Raw genomic sequence first — 25,519 nt, forward strand, 5'->3', positions numbered from 1 at the left:
CGCCCCGGCGAGAGGCGGGGCCCGCTAGGCGCGTGGGCCAATGGTGATCCTCGTTAGAGCGAGCAGCTGCCTATGCGCGCTAGGGAATATAATCGGTGACGGGCAGCACTGGGATCGGACCCGGAAGTCGTCCGCTCTGCCCGGGTAACGGCGCGTGGATGGGGGTAACCACACGTGTAGAGGAGGGTAACCACACACGTGGGGTAACCACACGTGTAGAGGGGGTAACCACACGTGTAGAGGAGGGTAACCACACACGTGGGGTAACCACGTGTAGAGGGGGTAACCACACACGTCGAGGGGGATAACCACACGGGGGGTAACCACGTGTAGAGGGGTAACCACACACGTAGGGTAACCACACGGGGGGTAACCACGTGTAGAGGAGGGTAACCACACGTGGGGTAACCAAACGTGGAGAGGAGGGTAACCACATGTAGAGGGGGTAACCACACGTGTAGAGTGGGGTAGCCACACGCGTAGAGGGTAACCACACGTGGAATAAACACGTGTCGGAGAGTAAACACGCGTGCAGCGGGGCAACTGCAATGAAAGCGGATAATCGCGCGTTTGAAGATGTTGTCAGCAGAGGGCAGTGCAGGAACAACCAGAGTAGTTTTCTGTACTTAAAGAACTGCCATTTGCACCCAAGTCTGCTCGTTGTCACCAACCCTCACTGGCCAACGTGATGTATTTGTAGTGGGTTTAATTCAGGCGCACACTGGACTTTGGAGGCAACACTATTAGCTAACACAACAGGTAACACTTAACATAACGACTTAAATTTCGATTTAAAACTTTTGTGACTGCAGGGATTCATGTTCTTGGTTCTTTCGGTAAAGTCACGTAGAAGGGAAATAATAAAAAATAAAACATAATAAAATACAATTTTCACGACGTTTCGGCCACAACGCAAGCAGCTGTCCTCAGGTGAAGAACAGGTCTGTCGGAAAGACAGCGTCTGAATGAACACCACCAAGCTTGGCAGCGTATATTTAAGCTGGGTTAGGGGAGGAAGGGCGCCTTGACAAAGGAATTAGCATATCAAGAGGAATTTAGCATATTTATAGAAAATGCAGATATGGGATTAGTCACTACATGTGGAATGCGTAGGAGGTGGGCGGTCTCAAAGTCATATTATGCCCGTGCATTATGTAGGATTAGCAGCAACAAAGGGAGGAGGTAGGGTTATCAGTAATAAAGGGAAGGAATTTTAATAGTAAAGAGCTGCAGCAGCCAAACCGCCACGTAAAAAGCTAAAATATAAACTACATCAATATCATCAATATACTAAATATACTCACCAATAAGCTGAGCTACTAACAGTAAGTCATACATTACAATTCTATGTCGCAAAAAATATAATATGCCTCCAGCTAAACTTTTTCCTTACATCACACGGATCTACCCCGTACTATATACTGCCATAGACAAACCCAACATTAAATTATATATTGTATTACTATACACCACCCTTAGACCAGACATGGGCAAAGTACGGCCCGCGGGCCGTATACGGCCCGTTAGGCTTTTTATTCCGGCCCGCCGAACTTGTCCAATTATTATTATTAAATTAAATGTTACCTTCCTCCTGTAATGCCCCCATTCCCCCATTAGATGGCGCACTTAATGTAATTCAACAAAACTTAACTCCGAGTTCTCTCCGAATTTCACGAGTCCGTTCTAGACCCCACAGCTTTTTAAAGAGTTTTAAGCACAGAAAACATAATTAAAATTAGAAACATCATTAATTATACAAACTTTTCAACAATTTCCTTCTTCACTTCGATTTAAATTTTCTTTAAAAACTTCTTCTCACCAACATTACCACTCATTACCACTTTCTCCGAAGGCAAGTTTGTAAAATAATACATGGTACAGACCGCAGACATCTTGTGTCCGGAGATCAAAAGCTAATTTGAAAAAGTCAGTTTATCACGCAGGACTGTGACTCGCCATGTGGAACTGATTGATAAAATTATAGCCAGTCAATTAAACAAAAAGTCTGATTCCTTTGAATTATATTCACTAGCACTGGATGAAAGTACAGACGTAAAATACACTGCTCAGCTCATTTTTATCCGAGGCATTGACGACAGTTTTGCAATAACAGAGGAGGTTTTGACCATTGAGTCCCTGAAAGGAAGAACACGGGGAGAGGACTTGTATAACCAGGTATCTGCTGTCATCGAAAGAATGACGCTACCTTGGAGTAAACTTGTCATTGTCACAACGGATGGATCGCCAAATTTAACTGGAAAAAATGTTGGGCTGCGGAAAAGAATCCAGGATAAAGTGAAAGAGGAAAACCCTGTCCAGGATCTTATTTTCCTTCACTGCATCATCCATCAGGAATCCCTGTGTAAGTCTGTATTGCAGCTTAATCATTTTGTGAATCCAGTCGTAAAACTTGTGAACTTTATATGAGCAAGGGGACTTCAGCACCGTCAGTTTATTACGTTCCTGGAGGAACCTGATGCGGATCATCAGGACTTGCTGTACCACTCTCGTGTCCGCTGGTTAAGTTTGGGGAAAGAGTTACAACGAGTGTGGGAGCTGAAAGAGGACATCATTGCATTTTTGGAGTTGATGGGGAAATCTGACGAATTCCCTGAGCTAAGCGACAAGAACTGGCTTAGTGACTTTGCGTTTGCTGTGGACATATTTTTACACATGAATGAGCTGAATGTGAAACTACAGGGGAAAGATCAGTTTGTTCACGACAAGTACAAACATGTGAAAGCTTTCAAATCCAAGCTCACTTTGTTCTCCGGACAAATTGCGAACAAATCTTTTTCTCATTTCCCCACACTTGCCATGCAGGAAGAGGCACCGCGAAACGCAAACAAATACAGCAAATCACTTAAAGGACCTGCACGGAGAATTCTGCCGTAGGTTCTCTGATTTCGAAAACATTCAACAGTCAATTCAGCTGGTGTCCTGTCCCCTGTCACAAAACCCTGAAACAGCACCACATGAGCTGCAGTTGGAACTGATAGATCTTGTCTGACTCCGTCCTAAAGGAGACGTTAAACTGAATGACTTTTATGCTTCACTTAACAGAGCCACGTTTCCAAACCTCCGGAGGACTGCACAGAAGATACTGACTTTGTTTGGCTCGACTCATGTGTGTGAGCAGACATTCAGCGTCATGAACACCAACAAAGCCCCTCACAGATCAAAGTTAACGGATCAGCACCTCAGATCTATCCTGAGAATTGCCACAACCAAAATAACTCCAGACTTGGATGCACTGGCAAAAATGGGAGATCAACAACACTGTTCCCACTGAAACTGAAAGTGATGATGTGTTGCTGCAGCGAGGTTAGAGCCAAATCTCCGACACACAGCCTGCGTGGCTGCTCTAACCTGTTAATGTAGATAATAAAGAAGTTCAAGTGAGGTAATTGGTTTGGCGCAGGCCTCAGATGTTTTCATGATTGATCAGTCACGTTACGACATGTTTTTGTATTGTTCATGTTCGTGCAATTTGTTAAATTGCCTTGCAAATAAATGCTTTGCTACCTGTTAAAGGCCAAATCCTTTCATGTAATGATTTTTACATGTCATTTATATTAGTTCACACAAACACTCCATCCATCTGTTCCTGGCCCGGCCCCTCTGTCAAATTTTAGAACCCATTGTGGCCTGCGAGTCAAAAAGTTTGCCCACCCCTGCCTTAGACTATACATTGTAATATTACACTATGTATTATTCTACCCACCCTACTGTATACCACACTGCTGTATATTCACTATACAATTACGATACTATATATTACCTTATACATTATATTAAACATTACACTTTTATACAATTTATTATTATACAATCTGCTAAACACTATACCATTGACCGTTTGACCGTCGCGTGAAAGGTACTAAGAGGAAGCAACGGAATATGTCAATGGAAGAGTGGTGACAGGGGATTTGCAGCGGAGAAAAGACTCCATTCCCTGCGGAGAATACAAAAGATATATAGTCAATGCCAGTGAGTGGACTGCGGTCTGAAAGTCACCGTATTTTTTATTATTATTTCCCTTCTACGTGACTTTACCGAAAAAACCAAAGAGCATGAATCCTTGCAGTCACGAATGCTTCAAATCTAGAATTCACGCAGAGTATCACGGCCCGACACGACCCCCATGACACCTGCCGACAGCCCCCATACCGAGCCAATACAGCAGTGTCGTTCTACTACACTACATGTTTGTCAAATAACCCAGCAGCGAATGGTCAAAGGGGAAGTACAACAGACCTGTCAACCCATACGGTTTACCCGTATTCTTGTACAGGGAAATAGAGTTTTTGGGACCATACGGCCTACAACCATTTCAATACGTGAAAAATGTTTTTTGTCTTATTTGTTTGTGTTTTAGGATAAACTTTTAGATTTGTAAGGGCACAGGGTGACCAATAACATCTGAATTGGTCTATAATAAGGTAGGCATCGATCAGGGGTTGACAGGTATGAGTACTTTGCAGTTGTGTAACTATTGTCAGTGTGAATAAACGCGACATTCAATCGTCAGGAAAGCCTTTTAGTGATGTAATTAGAAAAAAGCATTTCTTAAAACATTGGACGTTCACGTTTTGCAGATGAAGAAACACGAGGAGAAATGCCAACGGAAAAGAGATGCGCGTGGAAATGAATCATCATGCCTGGAAGAAGCTCTGAATGACGTGGATTTGGACCAAGTCAAGATTTGTAAAAAGAAAAGATGCGTAAACCACAGAGAGACATCCAGGAGTGTCGATGCCCAAACGAAAACGTCTGATGGTGATTCGCGGTGCGATTCTTCTCGGGTTGCGAAAGATGGCGGCGAGCACCATTGCAAGCACGGTGAGCGGAGAGAAGGCGAATCTCGACGACGAAGTGAGGAGGAGGCGACAGTTGCCCCTCAACGGGGAGAAGACGTGCGTGCCTGTTCCAGAAGCGGTGACGCTGAGTGCAAGGGAGTGAAAAGGAAGAAGAAAATGGAAAACGCTGACGATAATTTGACGCCAACTTGGCAGCAAGAAGAAGGGGCTTTGCAGTCGGACCGTGAAGAGGAAACTGCAAAGAGTGAGAAGAAATCAGGCAGGAAAAGGAAACGAACTGCAGCTGATGGAGGAAGTAATTTAGAAGACATTGAACCTCCTCCTGTGCAGGAAAGACCTCGCAAAAAGAGAAAACGCAGGGAAATGAGCATTGCGGTGCCTGACCGACATGCTTCTTCTGAAGGGACAGTTGTGTCAGAAAGTTGCCCGATGGAATCGCCCGTGAATCCTGAGCCATCCTCCAGCTCCAACAGGAAGAAGAATAAGAAGGCAAAGTCGTGCCAATCTGGAAATAACCAGGGTGGTGTAATAGCACAGAATACTGCGGGCACAAGGAGCAAGAAGCATGGCAAGAAGAAAAAACGGCGTGACCTTCAGGAGGGCTTACCCAGTGAGCAACTTCCCACATTGAGAACCGAGAACTCTGTCACCAATGAACATCGCCAGATAAATGCGTCCCACACTGAAGAGGTTGTTGATGAAGTAGATAAAGAAATGGGGGATGAGGAGGAAGAGGAGGTTAGGCATCTCGAGAATTATGATTACCAGGTCAAATTCATGAGTAAATTCATTCCTGGCTTTTCACGTAGATTGAAAATGGATATTGATCGTGCCCTCAAATATGACTATCATCGTTTTAAGGAGTTTGAAAAGGAAGGTCAGTAGTGCAAAACGCAAATATTAGTATTTTTTGCTACTGAACTTTATAAGGTGCATGTACAATTCAGACAATAATATACAGTATGAAAATTAACTTCTGCGCAGACCGATTTTGCTATGTTCATTCCTTACAAATTCACCACCACCCCTTCAACTTGCCCATCTGTCCTGCACTTTACCCCTTAAATTCCCAACCCCCCTTCCCCCTTCATCCCCTAGGAATATGACTGTATCCTCGTAGGATATCAGTCAACGTACGACACCCAAACCGATAACTCGTAAACAAGTCTTACACAAAGTGTGTTTTATTGTGCTGTTCTTTAATTGAAGTAGAAAATAACCAGCAATAATGGAACCATGTGCGTGTGTGGCTCTTGCTGGCTTGCAGGAATCAAGGTCCGGTTTGGGCGATTCAGCAAGGCAGAGGTGGAACAGCTGCACATGAACGTGCGCGACTTTATTCATAACCACGATGCCTTCACGGATCCACAGAAACTATTCCTGCCCTCGTACTTCCCCGCGGAGAAGAAATTAATCACAAAATACCGATTGCAGAACAACTTCTACAATTACCTGCGTGCGTTACAATGCATTATAACGCTAATCACTACCCAAGACAGTATACACTCTTAATTTATGTTGAATGTACGTTACCAACCGTGCAAACCAGAGATGCGGGTGCTAACCATTTCAAGTGACATACGAGGTAAGTTCGTTCTTTTTTCGTTTTGTAGTTCAGGGTATTCGAAGACCACTGAAGCAGATATACGAACGAGGGATTAGTTTATATGAAGGCCAAGACTTGAAATCTGGAAGGTAAGTACGAGAAGTGCTCTTCTTAAGAACACACTTCGTTCCTGGGCCCCGTTTGTAAGTCGGAATACAATGTGCTGTATTAGTTAAATGCACGTACGGTCAGTGTTATGAAATTTGTTACGGTTCAACAAAAAGGGAAGCATCGTTAAACTCAGAAATATTGTAAATTTGCATGCAACACTGCAAAAACATACTGTAAAGTAACAGGAATATATTTTTAATTTTCACTCGCCTTGAATCCTGATGCTGGCCTTATTGTCGAAAGGGGGAACAGTGAGTCACCACAATTGCATGCAATTACGGGGAGACACCAACGACGATCCCCCGTATGACCTGAACAGCAAAAGCTGTTAAGCGAGCAATGCCTATGAAGGCCGGCACGGCACACGAGGGGGTGAGTGGTCAGTACCCAACCCAAACTGCCTGGCGTTGGCAGTGAGCGGAAATCAAACTCGGGTCGCCGCTTTCGTAGCACAGCGTGCTAACCGTTGCCCACACTCAATTTCACGCACAAACTCACTCCCAGCGCGAGCCCGACTTATTACATCTTACGGAGGATCGCTCCGCTGAACAAAATACTTCCGCAGTTCAGTTTGCGATTGCGAGTTTGTGCTTTTTAGGTCAATATATATTTATATATTTCATGGAAGCTGGTTCCTAAGTGTGAGTATATGTAAGTTCAGTGTTCGTAAATTGAGGACTGCGTGTCCACATTTTCTTGCTCATTAACTAGTTTGCAAAATAGTTCTATTTATTTTTCTTATGATTAAGTCTATGGCAATGTGCAACACTTCTCTTGGAAAAGGTACTCGGAAGAAGAGTTGAAGCAGCTGACACAACTCACCCGGGAGTTGGGTCCACATTGGACTCGCATTTCACAAATCATGCGGCGTGGGCAGAAGAACCTGTCCGTCAAATTCAGTTTGATGAACGATGGTAAGGACTTCTGTTGCCTGCATTGTCTAGTTCATGCACAATTTGGGTGAAGCAAATTGCTAATTGCATTGTATTATAAATATGTACCGCCCTTTTGTCAATACATTGCTGGATGAGGGCACCCAACCACGCCGTATGGGCTGTGGGGATTACTTGACCATAATTCACACTTTTCAATGTGGGTGGGTACAGGCGGAGTATAGACGTTGGGAGTATAGTACAGTGGATTTCACGACACTGCCTTCTACTGACATGTTCAGAGATATGGGAAATGTCTCTAATGGTGGTTTGTTGGTCACTAGTTCTTGAAACTTCGATTGTCTTGATTGTGTGGTTTAAGGTTTGACCAAGGGCGTTTGGAGTGATGGGGAGGTTGAGAGTCTGCTGCAGGCAATGAAGGACTACCTGCAAGCTCAGCAGCAGCACAATGGGGTGAACCAACTCAACACAGATTCCGAACATACGATCCGTATCCTGCAGAGATTTCTCTACTCCGAAATTCCCTGGAAACACATTTTCGCCAGCGTGGACAACAGAAATTCCCACCAGTGCAGGGAAAAATGGTACTTAATATGAAATTCAACTAATCTATTTCCTTATTCTCCAGATTGACAGTTCACCCGTATTTTAAATCAAATGTCAGGGATGAGTCTTGTAATCCAGTGTGTGGGAAGATTTGTATAACCTTATTGCCACAAGTTTAGAGTACATCTTTGTGGAGCATAACTCTTATCTATTGCCATAGAGCCGTGTGTGTATCTAACCTATATAATTCATTTTTTGTCTGTCCGTCCATCCGTCCGTCCATCCGTCTGCGTACGCTCCCTTGCGGGGGATGTAACTCTCGGACCGTGGGGTTCGGCGAGATTAAATTTTGCAGGTGGGCACGCCCCCGGCCCCGCGGTAAACTTAGGCATTTCCGATTTTTCGTCTCTAAACTTTAAATCGGACCGATTATCGATTCAGTGCGATTTCTATTTATTTATTTAACGCTTTATTTATTTATTTACTATCGCCGGCCGGCGCGGACCACGGCGGTTGCCCCTGGCAACGGGTAGCAACGCGTTCGCTGCGGGGTGGACGCCATTTTGAATTCCCGTTAAAAATATGCGCACGCATTAACACGCGATTCTGAGGTAAATTAATCCAAGTTTCACGTCCTCTTCACTCCCCCCCCACCCCAATGTGTGCAATTACTATTATAGGGTCGGTAGATAATAAAATTATAGCGATTAGACAGTATTATTGTAGCGCGGGGGGGGGGGGGGGTTAACGGCCCCAGTACCCAGCCTCAGCCGGGTGGGCAATCTAGGCGAGGCCGGAGGCTCTGCACGGTACTAGGCCTCGACACGCAACTCTGTCAGGCGTCGACTTTGTGGTATAAACTCGATATACCCAGCGTTGCCCGGGGGGAGAGAGTGAGTGGTGAGAGTGAGTGGTGAGGGTGAGTGGTGAGTGGTGAGGGTGAGTGGTGAGGGTGAGTGGTGAGGGTGAGGTTGAGTGGTGAGGGTGAGTGGTGAGGGTGAGTGGTGATTGGTGAGGGTGAGGTTGGGTGGGGAGGGTGAGTGGCGGTTGTTAGTGGTGATTAGTGAGGGGTGAGTGGTGAGGGTGAGCGTGAGTGGTGAGGGTGAGGTTGAGTGGTGAGCAGTGAGGGTGAGTGGTGATTGGTGAGGGTGTAATTGGTGAGGATGAGTGGTGAGGGTGAGTAGTGAGGGTGAGTGGTTGTTGTGAGGGTGAGTGGTTGTTGTGAGGGTGAGTGGTGAGGGTGAGTGGTAAGAGTGAGTGGTGAGGGTGAGTGGTGAGGGTTAGTGGTGAGCATGAGTGGTGAGGGTGAGTGTTGAGCGTGAGTGGTGAGGGTGAGTGGTGATTGTTGAGGGTGTGATTGGTGAGGATGAGTGGTGAGTAGTGAGGGTGAGTGGCGGTTGTGAGTGGTGATTAGTGAGGGGTGAGTGGTGAGGGTGAGCGTGAGTGGTTAGGGTGAGTGGTGAGGGTGAGCGGTGAGGGTGAGCAGTGAGGGTGAGTGGTGATTGGTGAGGGTGTGATTGGTGAGGATGAGTGGTGAGTGGTCAGGGTGAGTGGTGAGGGTGAGTGGTGAGCGGTGAGGGTGAGTGGTGATCGGTGAGGGAGAGTGGTGAGGGAGAGTGGTGAGGGAGAGTGGTGAGGGAGAGTGGTGAGGGAGAGTGGTGAGGGAGAGTAGTGAGTGGTGAGTAGTGAGTGGTGATTGGTGAGGGAGAGTGGTGAGGGAGAGTGGTGAGGGAGAGTGGTGAGTGGTGAGGGTGAGTGGTAAGTGGTGAGGGTGAGTGGTGATTGGTGAGGGTGAGTGGTGAGGGTGAGTGGGGAGGGTGAGTGGCGGTTGTTAGTGGTGATTAGTGAGGGGTGAGTGGTGAGGGTGAGCGTGAGTGGTGAGGTTGAGTGGTGAGCAGTGAGGGTGAGTGGTGATTGGTGAGGATGAGTGGTGAGGGTGAGTAGTGAGGGTGAGTGGTTGTTGTGAGGGTGAGTGGTTGTTGTGAGGGTGCGTGGTGAGGGTGAGTGGTAAGAGTGGTGAGGGTGAGTGACGGTTGTGAGAGGTGATTAGTGAGTGGTGAGGGTGAGTGGTGAGGGTTAGTGGTGAGGGTGAGTGGCGGTTGTGAGTGGTGATTAGTGAGGGGTGAGTGGTGAGGGTGAGCGTGAGTGGTGAGGGTGAGTGGTGAGGGTGAGCGGTGAGGGTGAGCAGTGATGGTGAGTGGTGATTGGTGAGGATGTGATTGGTGAGGATGAGTGGTGAGTGGTCAGGGTGAGTGGTGAGCAGTGAGGGTGAGTGTTGAGGGTGAGTGGTGAGCGGTGAGGGTGAGTGTTGAGGGTGAGTGGTGAGTAGTGAGGGTGAGTGGTGAGCGTGACTGGTGAGTGGTGATGGTGAGTGGTGAGGGAGAGTGGTGAGGGAAAGTGGTGAGGGTGAATGGTGAGGGTGAGTGGTAAGGGTGAATGGTGAGGGTGAGTAGTGAGGGTGAGTGGTGATTGGTGAGGGTGAGTGGTGAGGGTGAGTGGGGAGGGTGAGTGGCAGTTGTGAGTGGTGATTAGTGAGAGGTGAGTGGTGAGGGTGAGCGTGAGTGGTGAGGGTGAGGTTTAGTGGTGAGCGGTGAGGGTGAGCAGTGAGGGTGAGTGGTGATTGGTGAGGGTGCGATTGGTGAGGATGAGTAGTGAGGGTGAGTGGTTGTTGTGAGGGTGAGTGGTGAGGGTGAGTGATGAGGGTGAGTGGTAAGAGTGAGTGGTGAGGGTGAGTGACGGTTGTGAGAGGTGATTAGTGAGTGGTGAGGGTGAGTGGTGAGGGTTAGTGGTGAGCATGAGTGGTGAGGGTGAGTGTTGAGCGTGAGTGGTGAGGGTGAGTGGTGATTGTTGAGGGTGTGATTGGTGAGGATGAGTGGTGAGTGGTCAGGGTGAGTGCTGAGGGTGAGTGGTGAGGGTGAGTGGTGAGAGGTGAGTGTTGAGGGTGAGTGGTGAGTAGTGAGGGTGAGTGGTGAGCGTGACTGGTGAGTGGTGAGGGAGAGTGGTGAGGGAGAGTGGTGAGGGTGAATAGTGAGGGTGAGTGGTGAGTGGTGAGGGTGAGTGGCAAGTGGTGAGGGTGAGTGGTGATTGGTGAGGGTGTGATTGGTGAGGATTAGTGGTGAGTGGTGAGGGTGAGTAGTGAGGGTGAGTGCTGAGCGGTGAGGGTGAGTGGTTGTTGTGAGGGTGAGTGGTGAGTGGTGAGAGTGAGTGGTGAGGGTGAGTGGTGAGGGTGAGTGGTGATTGTTGAGGGTGTGAATGGTGAGGATGAGTGGTGAGTAGTGAGGGTGAGTGGTGACGGTGAGTGGTGAGGGTGAGTGTTGAGGGTGAGTGGTGAGTGGTGAGGGTGAGTGGCGGTTATGAGTGGTGATTAGTGAGGGGTGAGTGGTGAGGGTGAGCGTGAGTGGTGAGGGTGAGTGGCAGTTATGAGTGGTGATTAGTGAGGGGTGAGTGGTGATTGGTGAGGGTGTGATTGGTGAGGATGAGTGGTGAGTGGTCAGGGTGAGTGGTGAGGGTGAGTGGTTGTTGTGAGGGTGAGTGGTGAGGATGAGTGGTGAGGGTGAGTGGCGGTTGTGAGTGGTGATGGGTGAGTGGTGAGCGGTGAGGGGTGAGTGGTGAGGGTGAGTGGTGAGGGTGAGTGGTGAGGGTGAGTGCTGAGTGGTGAGGGTGAGTGGTGAGAGAGTGGTTAGTTTTGAGGGTGAGTGGTGAGGTTGAGTGGTGAGGGTTAGTGGAGAGTGGTGAGTGGTGATTGTTGAGGGTGTGATTGGTGAGGATGAGTGGTGAGTAGTGAGGGTGAGTGGTGACGGTGAGTGGTGAGGGTGAGTGGTGAGGGTGAGTGGTGAGTGGTGAGGGTGAGTGGCGGTTATGAGTGGTGATTAGTGAGGGGTGAGTGGTGAGGGTGAGCGTGAGTGGTGAGGGTGAGTGGCGGTTATGAGTGGTGATTAGTGAGGGGTGAGTGGTGATTGGTGAGGGTGTGATTGGTGAGGATGAGTGGTGAGTGGTCAGGGTGAGTGGTGAGGGTGAGTGGTTGTTGTGAGGGTGAGTGGTGAGGATGAGTGGTGAGGGTGAGTGGCGGTTGTGAGTGGTGATGGGTGAGTGGTGAGCGGTGAGGGGTGAGTGGTGAGGGTGAGTGGTGAGGGTGAGTGCTGAGTGGTGAGGGTGAGTGGTGAGAGAGTGGTTAGTTTTGAGGGTGAGTGGTGAGGTTGAGTGGTGAGGGTTAGTGGAGAGTGGTGATTGGTCAGTGGTGATTGGTGAGGATGAATGGTGAGTAGTGAGGGTGAAGTTGAGTGGTGAGGGTGAGTGGTGGTTGTGACGGTGAGTGGTGAGGGTGAGTGGTGAGGCTGAATGGTGAGGGTCAATGGTGAGAGTGAGTGGTGAGGGAGAGTGGTGAGTGAGAGTGGTGAGGGTTAGTGGTGAGGGTTAGTGGTGAGAGTGAGTGGTGAGGGTGAGTGGTGAGGGTGAGTGGTGAGGGTGAGTGGTGAGGGTGAATGATGAGTACAGTCAATATGCACTGCTGTTATCATACCAGGTACCACCACCACAATATGTACTCCTCTCATCATAGCAGATACCACCACAGCAGTATGCACTGCTGTAATCATAGCAGGTTCCACCACAATATGCACTGCTGTCATCATAACAGGTACCAACACAGCAGTATGCACTGCTGTAGTGATAGCAGGTACGACCTCAGTCGGTATACACTGCTGTAGCGATAGTAGATACTGCTATCGAGTTGGTAGATACCGCTATAGTAAATACTAAAACAGTCAGTATATACCGCTACAGTCAGTCAATACTGCTACAGTCAGTATATACTACTATACAGTCAGTACATACTACCACGGTGAGTAGCTACTAGAGTCAGTAGATACTATTATAGAGTGAGTAGATACTGCTATAGATTTTGTAGTTACTACTATAGTCAGTGGATACAACTATAGAGTCAGCAGATACTATACAGTTAGTCGTTACGAGTATATAGTCGGTAGATACTACTGTAGGCCCAGTAAATACTACTATGGTCAGTAGTTATTACAGTCACTAAATACTACTACACAGTCAGTAGCTACTACTGGCTCAGTAGATACTACGGTACAGTCAGTAGATACTACTACAGAGTCAATAGATACCACTTCCTCTGTTGTATGTAAGGTGTTGTTAGTATATATACCTACGAGGGGTAAAGATATTTTTTGAGGGGGGGGGGGGAGACCGCAATTTTCGGAAACCTTTTGACATCAACTATTTACCAGTCCCTCCAGAAAAACGCGGAGTTTTTTGGTGATTGTTGCGGGCAAAAATCGTTGATTATGCGGCACGTTTTCTTAAAAAATGCGATGGAATATGCGGGATATTTATGCAATTTTATGCGATTAAATTGCGGGAACTTGCAAAAATTGCGGGAACTTGCAAAAATTGCGGGAACTTGCAAAAACTGCGGTTTGATGAAAAAGAGAAAAAAAAGTGATTCCCCCAACACCCTATTCACTAGGCTACTACTTTAATGTAAATAGTCATTTCTTATTACTTCCTATGATAAGCAAGCATACTACATCACAGAAAGTGCTGGGAATATTTAAGTTCTCATCTTGTTTTATTTCAGACCTTAACAAACAGATGGCTCAAACTTACAAAACATTGAGTCGAACAAGTTCTGTAGCTTTACAAAATGAATATGCTACAACTTCTGTAAAAATGAATAAATAAAATATAAAAAAATAAAATGTGTGCTTCCTGTTTTACAGAGGTAGCTATGCAAAATAATTTGCCCCCACTGTCATGTAACACACTGGGGAACTGCTTTGCGCGGTCTTTTGCGCTTATGTTTGTTGGCAAATTAGAAAGATTTGCAGGCTTCATCATGGTTTCATTGGCATCGCGGGGTTTGCAGCTTTTCAATGATGTTGCGTAATGAGTGACGTCACTTCATAACGTTTCCATGGCAACAGGGGAAATGGCTGCGCTTGTGTGAAGTAAACGCAACATTTTTCAACTTTCTGCTAAGATATATGTGACTTTTTGCAACGAAAATGTGGGGATTATGAAATCATGCAAGCCCGCATATTTTGCGCGCGGAAATCTGCAATTTATGCGGCGAAAGTGCGGCGTATTTGAAAAAACGCGCCCCCCGCATAAATATGCGGACTTTGGCTGATTTTGCGTGAAATCTTGCGATCGCATAATCGCGTTTTTCTGGAGGGACTGATTTACCCCACATTTTCTACAACTTTTTGGACTTGTGAAAGCCTCTTATATATTTGTTGGTGGAGAAATGTACAAACAGCCCACCGGGCTTTGACAATACCTTAGTATCTGTGTATATATATGTAAGGTTTTTAATAAATGTATTTTTCACCCGGGCAAAGCCGGGTACTTCCGCTAGTAAACTATATACCAGTAGTCTTTGTACATTACATATATTTGTTTAAACTGAACAAACATCTATGAAGCTGAACTATATTTTTTTAGGATGACCGTTCTTTGCAATCGGTTGGCAAAGATCACACCACTGACGTATGGATGGAAAGGCGATACATCCAGAATACAACTCATTCAGAGGTATTTGTCGATACTGGAGAACTGTGTAAACGAATTGCATGTGGTTTTTTTGTTAGTACTAACGTTTATTGGAAATTGTCCTTGTTCACGAGCAGTTTGTACAACTTGGAAGTTGAAGACAGTGCGGATATTGACTGGGATGGAATCGTCCAAAAAATGAAGTGAGTAATGCCTAATTCGTCTTGTAATAAGCAATGAAATGTGATTGAAATATACTCGTGATGTACCTTTGTAAAGCTTTCCGTTTGTTTGGCGAGGGCACATTCACACAAAACAAACATCAAGATGATCTTGTGCAATTATCAAGATGGTACTTGATACAGTATATATAGCTGTGACGTTCCCACCTGATGACGGAGACTTGTGTTGCCTCCGAAACTTCGTGATTTATTATTTTATTTCTATTATTACTTTTATTAATTTTATTTTTTTACCTACAGGACTTTACCGAAAAAAACCTAAGAGTAACAATTATCAAGACTTAATCTCATTCGCTACACAAGCGCACGTTAAAATACTACTGCATAGGTATTCATGGTTGTCCTGCATTGTTCTGTTTTCATGTTTTACCGCGTATTTGGCATGTCTCGCATTTCCCTCCATATGCTGGGATATTGTTCAGGAATTGAAACGGCAAACATTATGCTGAACCACATGTGGGCTGGAACCCAAATCCTCAGGTGCTGGCCTAGAATCGTGACAATCAATATCGTATGAAGTCGCTTTAAACTTTGTCCATAGGATACCACCATGGTTGCTACAAAGGAAGTTGTACCAACTGAAACTTTTTCACGTTCCCAACTGGAAAAATAAGACCTTTGGAGGTATGTAACCCTTAGGTGCTATTTTGTTATTTGATAAAGCTAATGCAAAAAAAATTCAGTCCGTAAAAAAAATCTTGTCAAATGTATACATTTTCAAAAGACCAATAATTGACATGCAAAGTGTGTGCATTTCTCAATGTCCGTGTCCTGCAGAGATAATTGATGTTCTGCACGACATCTATCTGCCTCGGCTTCTGAAGAAACATGACATTGGGCAGTTAAGCGCAGAAGTGGAACCAACAGAGGTTCTCCTCAAACACCTTTTGAATGGCATTGACTAATTGAGGACCTGGACCCCCTCTACAGATTGTGCTTCAGGCCCTCTTAAGACAAATCATAATCTTTATCCTGGAAAAATTCGATGAGCTATGAAGCTCTTTGTCACAGATGTGCAATGATGGACAAGGAGAATCCAGTGAGTTGGAGAATCGTGCTGCCATGGAGGCACTGCGTGCGAGAAACCCACCTGCAGGGCACCAATGTGCCTACAGAATGCTGTACAGCAAGTAGGTTTCTGACCAATATGTAGCATTTGGGTGTGGGTCTTCTTCAATCATTTTTTGTCCTCTAACAGTGACAGATATGGGCAATTATCCAAAGAAGTTGAAAACGTTGTTCCTGGATAAAGGAAGATGACCATCACTGAGAGGGAGTGTGTCTGGACAGAGTACACGTTCCACTGTTTTAACACACCTGACTGCACATTGCCGCACAGCAAAGATGCAATACCAGTCTTGGGATATATACCAGTAATATACGAGTGATACCTTGTACACAAACACCTTAGTATTCGTCACCCTCTGCAATGCATAGCAATTCTGTAGAATGTTAATAGTTTCATTCATTGGAAATTACAGGAGCTCTTTCACTATTTAATGATATCATTTGTAAATAATGGCAATGAAAACACGCGCACATTCTGAATACAAATAAACCTAACCTTACAAAAGTTCAAACTTTACTTGGTGCTTTCGTGACTGTATATATACATTACATTTGTAACACGCAATGTCACCAACAAAAATGTATTACACTTCACTCCGTAATAAATAGGCATCTGTGGACACAGCATCTAATTACATTACGCAGCATCTATTACCCACGGCCCCCAACTGCCCCCCCCCCCAACTGCCCTCCCCCCCCCCCAACTGCCCTCCCCCCCCCCCCAACTGCCCTCCCCCCCCCCCAACTGCCCTCCCCCCCCCCCCCAACTGCCCTCCCCCCCCCCCCAACTGCCCTCCCCCACCCCAACTGTCCCCCCCCTCACTGTCCCCCCCCCCCACTGTCCCCCCCCCCCCACTGTCCCCCCCCCCCACTGTCCCCCCCCCCCCACTGTCCCCCCCCCCCACTGTCCCCCCCCCCCCCACTGTCCCCCCCCCACTGTCCCCCCCCCCCCCCACTGTCCCCCCCCCCCCACTGTCCCCCCCCCACTGTCCCCCCCCCCACTGTCCCCCCCCCAATTGCCCGCCCGGTACCCCGCTCCTCAATGCGTCCCCCAACCGTGCCCCTCACTGCCCACGTGCTCGCCGTGCGCGCCACGTGACAACCCGGTTCCCGCCAATCTCACGCTCTCCGATGATTGGCCGCGGGCTTCACTAATAGCGACGAGTGTTACTGGGAGAAAAAGTCATCCGGGCGTCGCTTTTTATTTCCTAGACTGCACCGGCAAGCGCCGAGAGGATCCCGCGATCCGATTCGTCCGTGCGCCCCGGCGAGAGGCGGGGCCCGCTAGGCGCGTGGGCCAATGGTGATCCTCGTTAGAGCGAGCAGCTGCCTATGCGCGCTAGGGAATATAATCGGTGACGGGCAGCACTGGGATCGGACCCGGAAGTCGTCCGCTCTGCCCGGGTAACGGCGCGTGGATGGAGGTAACCACACACGTGGGGTAACCACGTGTAGAGAGAGTAACCACACGTGGGGTTAACCACACGTATAGAGGGGGTAACCACACGTGTGGAAACCACACGTGTAGAGGGTAACCGCACACGTAGAGGGGGTAACCACTCGGGGATAACCACGTGTAGAGGGGTAACCACACACGTATAGGGGGGTAACCACACGTGGGGTAACCACGTATAGAGGGGGTAACCACACGTGTAGAGGGGGTAACCACACGTGTAGAGGGGGTAACCACACCTGTAGAGGGTAACCACACGTGGGGTAACCACGCGTCGAGGGGGGTAACCACGTGTAGAGGAGGGCAACCACACTTGGAGTAAACACGTGTAGGAGAGTAAACACGCGTGGATTGGGGTAAACACTGCAATGAAAGCGGATAATCACGCGTTTGAAGATGCTGTCAGCAGAGGGCAGTGCAGGAACAACCAGAGTAGTTTTCTGTACTTCCAGAACTGCCATTTGCACCCAAGTCTGCTCGTTGTCACCAACCCTCACTGTCCAACGTGATGTATTTGTAGTGGGTTAAATTCAGGCGCACACTGGACTTTGGAGACAACACTATTAGCTAACACAACAGGTAACACTTAACATAACGACTTAAGGTGGTAGCCACCTTTCATAACTTAGCTAACCCACGGGGGAACTACATCACTGGACCAGGACAGCCCAACACGCTGCTTGTTCCACTAGCGGAGACCGGAGAGCTTCATCCCAGAGATGACCCAGCAGCAGAACAACACAGACCAGCCCAGCTCTCCGTACACACCCCGCTCATAACCACTCCGGCGTGGCCGGCTCCGCCCCAGGCCTCGCCCCCCTTCCCGATCCTTCGGGAAGGCCCGAACCCCAACCACGTGACCCCCCTGGGGCCCCTGGCCCCCCTTTATCCGGTCACGTGTCCTGTTGGGTTCACGCAGAGTACTCTTTGGTTTTTTTGGTAAAATCACGTCGGTTAAAAGAAAACAAATTAAATCACGACGTTTCGGAGGCAACACAAGCTTCTGTCTTCAGGTGAAACCGTCACAGGAAAATTGCAGTATCAAGTACAGCAAAATTGCTGTATCAAGTATAGCAATTTTTCTGTGACGGTTTCACCTGAAGACGGAAGCTTGTGTTGACTCCGAAACGTCGTGATTTAATTTGTTTTCTTTTAACCTACGTGATTTTACCGACAAACCCAAAGAGTATGAATCCTTGCAGTCACGAAAGCTTCAAATCTAGAATTCACGCAGTGTCACGGCCCGACGTGACCCCCGTGACACCTGCCTACAGCCCCCATACCGAGCCAATACAGCAGTGTCGTTCTACTACACTACATGTTTGTCAAATAACCCAGCAGCGAATGGTCAAAGGGGAAGCACAACAGACCTGTCAACCCATACGGTTTACCCGTATTCTTGTACAGGGAAATAGAGTTTTTGGGACCATACGGCGTACTGCCATTTCAATACGGGCAAAATGTTTTTTGTCTTATTTGTATGTGTTTTAGGATAAACTTTTAGATTTGTAAGCGCACAGGGTGACCAATAACATCTGAATTGGTCTATAATAAGGTAGGCATCGATCAGGGGTTGACAGGTATGAGTACTTTGCAGTTGTGTAATTATTGTCTGTGTGAATAAACACGACATTCAATTGTCAGGAAAGCCTTTTGGCGATGTAATTAGATAAAAGCATTTCTTAAAACATTGGACGTTTACGTTTTGCAGATGAAGAAACACAAGAAGAAATGCCAACGGAAAAGAGATGCGCGTGGAAATGAATCGTCATGCCTGGAAGAAGCTCCGAATGACGTGGATTTGGACCAAGTCAAGATTTGTAAAAAAAAAAGATGCGTAAACCACAGAGCGGAATCCAGGAGTGACGATGCCCAAACGAAAACGTCTGATGGTGATTCGCGGTGTGATTCTTCTCGGGTTGCAGGAGACGGCGGCGAGCACCATTGCAAGCACGGTGAGCGGAGAGAAGGCGAATCTCGACGACGAAGTGAGGCGGCAGTTGCACCTCAACGGGGAGAAGACGTGCGTGCCTGTTCCAGAAGCGGTGACGCCGAGTGCAAGGGAGTGAAAAGGAAGAAGAAAATGGAAAACGCTGACGATAATTTGACGCCAACTTGGCAGCAAGAAGAAGGGGCTTTGCAGTCGGACCGTGAAGAGGAAACTGCGAAGAGTGAGAAGAAATCGAGCAGGAAAAGGAAACGAACTGCAGCTGATGGAGGAAGTAATTTAGAAGACATTGAGCCTCCTCCTGTGCAGGAAAGACCTCGCAAAAAGACAAAACGCAGGGAAATGAGCATTGCGGTGCCTGACCGACATGCTTCTTCTGAAGGGACAGTTGTGTCAGAAAGTTGCCCGATGGAATCGCCCGTGAATCCTGAGCCATCCTCAAGCTCCAACAGGAAGAAGAATAAGAAGAAGGCAAAGTCGTACCAATCTGGAAATAACCAGGGTGGTGTAATAGCGCAGAATACTGCGGGCACAAGGAGTAAGAAGCATGGCAAGAAGAAAAAACGGCGTGACCTTGAGGAGGGCTTACCCAGTGAGCCACTTCCCACATTGAGAACCGAGAACTCTGTCACCAACGAACATCGCCAGATAAATGCGTCCCACACTGAAGAGGTTGTTGATGAAGTAGATAAAGAAATGGGGGATGAGGAGGATGAGGAGGAAGAGGAGGAGGTTAGGCATCTCGAGAATTATGATTACCAGGTCAAATTCATGAGTAAATTCATTCCTGGCTTTGCACGTAGATCGCAAATGTATATTGCTCATGCCCTCAAATATGACTATCATCGTTTTAAGGAGTTTGAAAAGGAAGGTCAGTAGTGCAAAACACAAATATTAGTATTTTTCTACTTAATAAGGTGCATGTACATTTCAGACAATTATAATATACAGTATGAAAATTTACTTCTAGGCAGACCGATTTTGCTATGTTCATTCCTTACAAATTCACCACCACCCCTACAACTTGCCCATCTGTCCTGCACTTTAACCCTTAAATTCCCAACCCCCTTCATCCCCTAGGAATATGACTGTATCCTCGTAGGATATCGTCAACATACGACACCCAAACCGATAACTCGTAAACAAGTCTTACAAAAAGTGTGTTTTATTGTGCTGTTTAACTATAGAAAATAACCAGCAATAATGGAACCGTGTGTGTGCGTGTGTTGCTCTTGCTGGCTTGCAGGAATCAAGGTCCGGTTTGGGCGTTTCAGTAAGGCAGAGGTGGAACAGCTGCACATGAATGTTTGCGACTTTATTCGTGACCACGATGCCTTCACGGATCCACAGAAACTATTCCTGCCCTCGAACTTCCCCGCGGAGAAGAAATTAATCTCAAAATACCGATTGCAGAACAACTTCTACAATTACCTGCGTGCGTTACAATGCATTATAAAGCTAATCACTACCCAAGACAGTATCCACTCTTAATTTATGTTGAACTTCTTTCGCACTGTACGTAGCCAACCGTGCAAACCATAGAAGCGGGTGCTAACCATTTCAGGAAGGTCCTACGTTGGGATATTTTGATAAAACCAATAGTGTTTGGCATATGGGAAAAAGCTCAAGGAAACTCTTGTCATATATGATGGTTAATAGAGGGTAGTGCAGAAAAATCTATTCTTGTACAATGCTCGCCCACCTTTACCAATCCGTACTGATCAGTGTGGTAAGTGCGGTCATCTTGACGATGACCCACATTGTGTGGGGCAGCCTTCATCCTTGAATTGACAAAAGGTGCTGTACGTGTACACTGGCACAACACATCACCTACTTCAGTTTTACAGCTATTTAAATATCCACTTTACAGCAGGTGCAACTATAATTAAGATATTTCAAGTACAGCATTGGCTTGTGTTTGCTCAAGTGACATACGAGGTAAGATCGTTCTCTCTTCATTTTGCAGTTCAGGGTATTTCAAGACCAATGAAGCAGATATTCCAACGTGGGATGACTTTATATGAAGGCCAAGACTTGAAATCTGGAAGGTAAGTACGAGAAGTGCTCTTCTTACAAACCACACTCCGTTCCTGGGCCCCGTTTGTAAGTCGGAACACAATGTACTGTATTAGTTAAATGCACGGTCTTATGACATTTGTTACGGTTCAACAAAAAAGGGAAGCATCGTTAAACTCAAATATTGTAAATGTGCATGCAACACTTCAAAAACATACTGTACAGTAACAAAGTAACAGGAATATAATCGTTTTAAATTTTCACTCGCCCTGAATCATGATGCTGGCCTTATTCTCTAAAGGGGGAACAATGAGTCACCACAATTGCATACAATCACGGGGAGACACCAACGACGATCCCCCGTATGACCTGAACAGCAAATGATGTTAAGCGAGCAATGCCTATGAAGGCCAACACGGCACACGAGGGGGTGAGTGGTCAGTACTAAACCTAGCTCTCCAGTTGCGATGTTTACATACCGCACCAGATACTCGTTTGAGGCCGAGTCGACCAGGGGGAGGCCCATGACCGGTTCAGTTAATCGTCACTGGCGTTGGCAGTGAGCGGGAATTGAACTGGGGTCGCCGCTTTCGTAGCACAGCGTGCTAACCGTTGCCCACACTCAATTTCACACACAAACCCACTCCCAGCGCGAGCCCGACTCATTACATCTTGCAGAGGATCGCTCCGCTGAACAAAATACTTCCGCAGTTCAGTTTGCGATTGCGAGTTCGTGTTTTTAAGTCAATATAATATATTTATATATTTCATGGAAGCTGGTTCCTAAGTGCGAGTATATGTAAATTTGGTGTTCGTAAATTGAGGACTGCGTGTCCACATTTTCTTGCTCATGAACTTGTTTGCAAAATAGTTGTTTATTTTTCTTGTGATTAAGTCTATGGCAATGTGCGACACTTGTCTTGGAAAAAGGTACTCGGAAGAAGAGTTGAAGCAGCTGACGCAGCTCACCCGGGAGTTGGGTCCACATTGGACTCGCATTTCACAAATCATGCAGCGCGGGCAGAAGAACCTGTCCGTCAAATTCAGTTTGATGAACGATGGTAAGGACTTCTGTTGCCTGCATTGTCTAGTTCATGCACAATTTGGGTGAAGCAAATTGCTAATTGCATTGTATTATAAATATGTACCGCCCTTTTGTCAATACATTGCTGGATGAGGGCACCCAACCACGCCGTATGGGCTGTGGGGGTTACTTGACCATAATTCACGCTTTTCAATGTGGGTGGGTACAGGCGGAGTATAGACGTTGGGAGTATAGTACAGTGGATTTCACGACACTGCCTTCTACTGACATGTTCAGAGATATGGGAAATGTCTCCAATGGTGGTTTGTTGGTCACTAGTTCTTGAAACTTCGATTGTCTTGGTTGTGTGGTTTAAGGTTTGACCAAGGGCGTTTGGAGTGATGGGGAGGTTGAGAGTCTGCTGCAGGCAATGAAGGACTACCTGCAAGCTCAGCAGCAGCACAATGGGGTGGACCAACTCAACACAGATTCCGAACATACGATCCGTATCCTGCAGAGATTTCTCTACTCCGAAATTCCCTGGAAACACATTTCCGCCAGCGTGGACAACAGAAATTCCCACCAGTGCAGGGCAAAATGGTACTTAATATGAAATTCAACTAATCTATTTCCTTATTCTCCAGATTGACAGTTCACCCGTATTTTAAATCAAATGTCAGGGATGAGTCTTGTAATCCAGTGTGCGGCAAGATTCGTATAACCTTATTGCCACAAGTTTAGAGTATATCTTTGTGGAGCATAACTCTTATCTATTGCCATAGAGCCGTGTGTGTATAAACTATATACCGGTAGTCTTTGTACATTACATATATTTGTTTAAACTGAACAAACATCTATGAAGCTGAACTATATTTTTTTAGGATGGCAGTTCTTTGCAATCGGTTGGCAAAGATCACACCACTGACGTATGGATGGAAAGGCGATACATCCAGAATACAACTCATTCAGAGGTATTTGTCGATACTGGAGAACTGTAGAAACGAATTGCATGTGGTTTTTTTGTTAATACTAACGTTTGTCCTTGTTAATACTAACGAAATTGTCCTTGTTCACGAGCAGTTTGTACAACTTGGAAGTTGAAGACAGTGCGGATATTGACTGGGATGGAATCAGCCAAAAAATGAAGTGAGTAATGCATAATTCGTCTTGTAATAAGCAATGAAATGATTGAAATGTGATTGAAATATACTCGTGATGTACCTTTGTAAAGCTTTCCGTTTGTTTGGCGAGGACACATTCACACAAAACAAACATCAAGACGAGCTTGTGCAATTATCAAGACTTAATCTCATTCGCTACACAAGCGCACGTTAAAATACTACTGCATAGGTGTTCATGGTTGTGCTGCATTGTTCTGTTTTCATGTTTTACCGCGTATTCGGCATGTCTCACATTTCCCTCCATAGGCTGGGATATTGTTCAGGAACTGAAATGGCAAACATCATGCTGAACCACATGTGGGCTGGAACCCAAATCCTCAGGTGCTGGCCTAGAATCGTGACAATCAATATCTTATGAAGTCGCTTTAAACTTTGTCCATAGGATACCACCATGGTTGCTACAAAGGAAGTTGTACGAACTGAAACTTTCCCACGTTCCCAACTGGAAAAATAAGACCTTTGGAGGTATGTAACGCTTAGGTGCTATTGTGCTATTTGATAAAGCTAATGCAAAAAAAATTCAATCCGTAAAAAAAATCTTGTCAAATGTATACATTTTCAAGAGACCAATAATTGACATGCAAAGTGTGTGCATTTCTCAATGTCCGTGTCCTGCAGAGATAATTGATGTCCTGCACGACATCTATCTGCCTCGGCTTCTGAAGAAACATGACATTGGGCAGTTAAGCGCAGAAGTGGAACCAACAGAGGTTCTCCTCAAACACCTTTTGAATGGCATTGACTAATTGAGGGCCTGGACCCCCTCTACAGATTTGCTTTAAGAGGTCTTGAAGCACAATCAGAATCTTTATCCTGGAGAAATAAGATGAGCTATGAAGCTCTTTGTCACAGATGTGCAGTGATGGACAAGGAGAATCCAGTGAGTTGGAGAATCGTGCTGCCATGGAGGCACTGCGTGCGAGAAACCCACCTGCAGGGCACCAATGTGCCTACAGAATGCTGTACAGCAAGTAGGTTTCTGACCAATATGTAGCATTTGGGTGTGCATCTTCTTAAAGCATGTTTTGTCCTCTAACAGAGTGACAGATATGGGCAATTATCCAAATAAGCTGAAAACGTTGTTCCTGGATAAAGGAAGATGACCATCACTGAGAGGGAGTGTCTGGACTGAGTACACATTCCACTGTTTTAAGACACCTGACTGCACATTGCCGCACAGCAAAGATGCAATGCCAGTCTTGGGATATATACCAGTGATATACGAGTGATACCTTGTACACAAACACCTTAGTATTCGTCACCCTCTGCAATGCATAGCAATTCTGTAGAATGTTAATAGTTTTATTCATTGGAAATTACAGGCCCTTTTCACTATTTAATTATATCATTTGTAAATAATGGCAATGAAAACACACGCACATTCTGAATACAAATAAACCTAACCTTACAAAAGTTACTTGTTCTTTACATATATACATTACATTTGTAACACGCAATGTCACCAACAATAATAATAAATAGGCATCTGTGGACACAGCATCTATTACATTATTGCCAAGGAGTATTTTTTTTCGCAGCACATTACTCGATACACAAGTGTCATGGTGACCATTAAGAGTAACATGTAATCGCCTTTTCTATGCCTGAAAACATTTTACCAGTGAGCTCAATGTACTTTTGATACAATTGTAAATAAAATAAACATTGCTACACATGTTTTTCGTCGTATACAAAAACTGTATCGTAAACTCGCTTTTATCCGTGGTAAGTGGAGGAGGAAGAAGTGGTCTGGTAAAAATAGAGGCAATGCAAACCATGTGAATTGCCATGTGTTTGTGGACATGTGGATACTGAGGCACTGACCCTCAACAAGTGAGGAACAGCCAAATGAACCGGCCGGCATAAATATTTTTTTGCAAGCACTTAATCTTCCAATGGACAATCACGAATTAACAATTTTCACACTTGTCACTACCATGATCTGCAAGACAATCCTTGCGCTTGCCGTCACAGGGCTAGCGTCACAGCTGCCACCCCCTTGGCAGCAACTCGTCGGCCCAGTGGCAAGCTGAGGTCCGTGATGGCCAAGATGAGCTTGGGATTGTTCATGCCAGGTAGCTTCATGAGCTCTGAGACC

At 46.2% G+C, this 25,519-nt stretch overlaps 3 protein-coding genes across 8 annotated transcripts in view; 2 read left to right on the forward strand and 1 right to left on the reverse strand.

The window, feature by feature from the left end:
* The first annotated feature begins 114 nt into the window (after nt 1-114).
* Nucleotides 115-16,374, forward strand: LOC144934456 (transcription termination factor 1-like). The gene is made up of 9 exons (XM_078860221.1): nt 115-144; nt 6,088-6,276; nt 6,434-6,515; nt 7,321-7,451; nt 7,792-8,014; nt 14,442-14,531; nt 14,627-14,692; nt 15,273-15,355; nt 15,509-16,374. The coding sequence occupies exons 2-9, from the start codon at nt 6,141-6,143 to the stop codon at nt 15,634-15,636; spliced, it is 939 nt and encodes a 312-aa protein (XP_078716347.1). The 5' UTR covers nt 115-144; nt 6,088-6,140; the 3' UTR covers nt 15,637-16,374.
* On the forward strand, nt 115-25,094 carry LOC144934454 (transcription termination factor 1-like). Of its 5 annotated transcripts, none has more exons than XM_078860214.1 (10): nt 115-164; nt 18,964-20,071; nt 20,447-20,635; nt 21,167-21,248; nt 22,147-22,277; nt 22,618-22,840; nt 23,122-23,211; nt 23,321-23,386; nt 23,804-23,886; nt 24,040-25,094. In XM_078860214.1, exons 1-10 carry the CDS (start codon nt 159-161, stop codon nt 24,165-24,167), a joined length of 2,106 nt encoding a protein of 701 aa, XP_078716340.1. In that variant the 5' UTR covers nt 115-158; the 3' UTR covers nt 24,168-25,094. The 5 variants fall into 5 exon arrangements, with proteins under 5 accessions (XP_078716340.1, XP_078716338.1, XP_078716343.1 ...); XM_078860212.1 differs by lacking the exon at nt 115-164 and adding an exon at nt 17,083-17,223; XM_078860217.1 differs by lacking the exon at nt 115-164 and adding an exon at nt 17,083-17,223 and having other exon boundaries at nt 18,964-19,792.
* MED24 (mediator complex subunit 24) overlaps nt 25,087-25,519 on the reverse strand; it is a 13,843-nt gene continuing 13,410 nt past the window's right edge. For both annotated transcript variants that reach the window (XM_078860210.1, XM_078860211.1), the window contains exon 26: nt 25,087-25,518. In XM_078860210.1, the coding sequence (XP_078716336.1) occupies nt 25,390-25,518 (129 nt within the window). In that variant the 3' untranslated portion in view covers nt 25,087-25,389. The remainder of the gene's footprint in view (nt 25,519) is intronic.

This window comes from Lampetra fluviatilis, chromosome 10 (assembly GCF_964198595.1).
Source record: "Lampetra fluviatilis chromosome 10, kcLamFluv1.1, whole genome shotgun sequence".
NCBI classification, from domain to species: domain Eukaryota; kingdom Metazoa; phylum Chordata; class Hyperoartia; order Petromyzontiformes; family Petromyzontidae; genus Lampetra; species Lampetra fluviatilis.

Bases quoted from the DNA above. Each gene is read 5' to 3' on its own strand.
- LOC144934454 (XM_078860214.1), top strand. The intron at 20,636-21,166 runs GTGCGTTACAAT...TTCATTTTGCAG, and splicing joins CAACTTCTACAATTACCTGC to TTCAGGGTATTTCAAGACCA. The intron at 23,887-24,039 runs GTATGTAACGCT...CGTGTCCTGCAG, and splicing joins GAAAAATAAGACCTTTGGAG to AGATAATTGATGTCCTGCAC.
- LOC144934456 (XM_078860221.1), top strand. From the start codon at position 6,141: ATGAACGTGCGCGACTTTATTCATAACCACGATGCCTTCACGGATCCA. The intron at 8,015-14,441 runs GTACTTAATATG...ATATTTTTTTAG, and splicing joins CACCAGTGCAGGGAAAAATG to GATGACCGTTCTTTGCAATC. The intron at 14,693-15,272 runs GTGAGTAATGCC...CTTTGTCCATAG, and splicing joins GGAATCGTCCAAAAAATGAA to GATACCACCATGGTTGCTAC.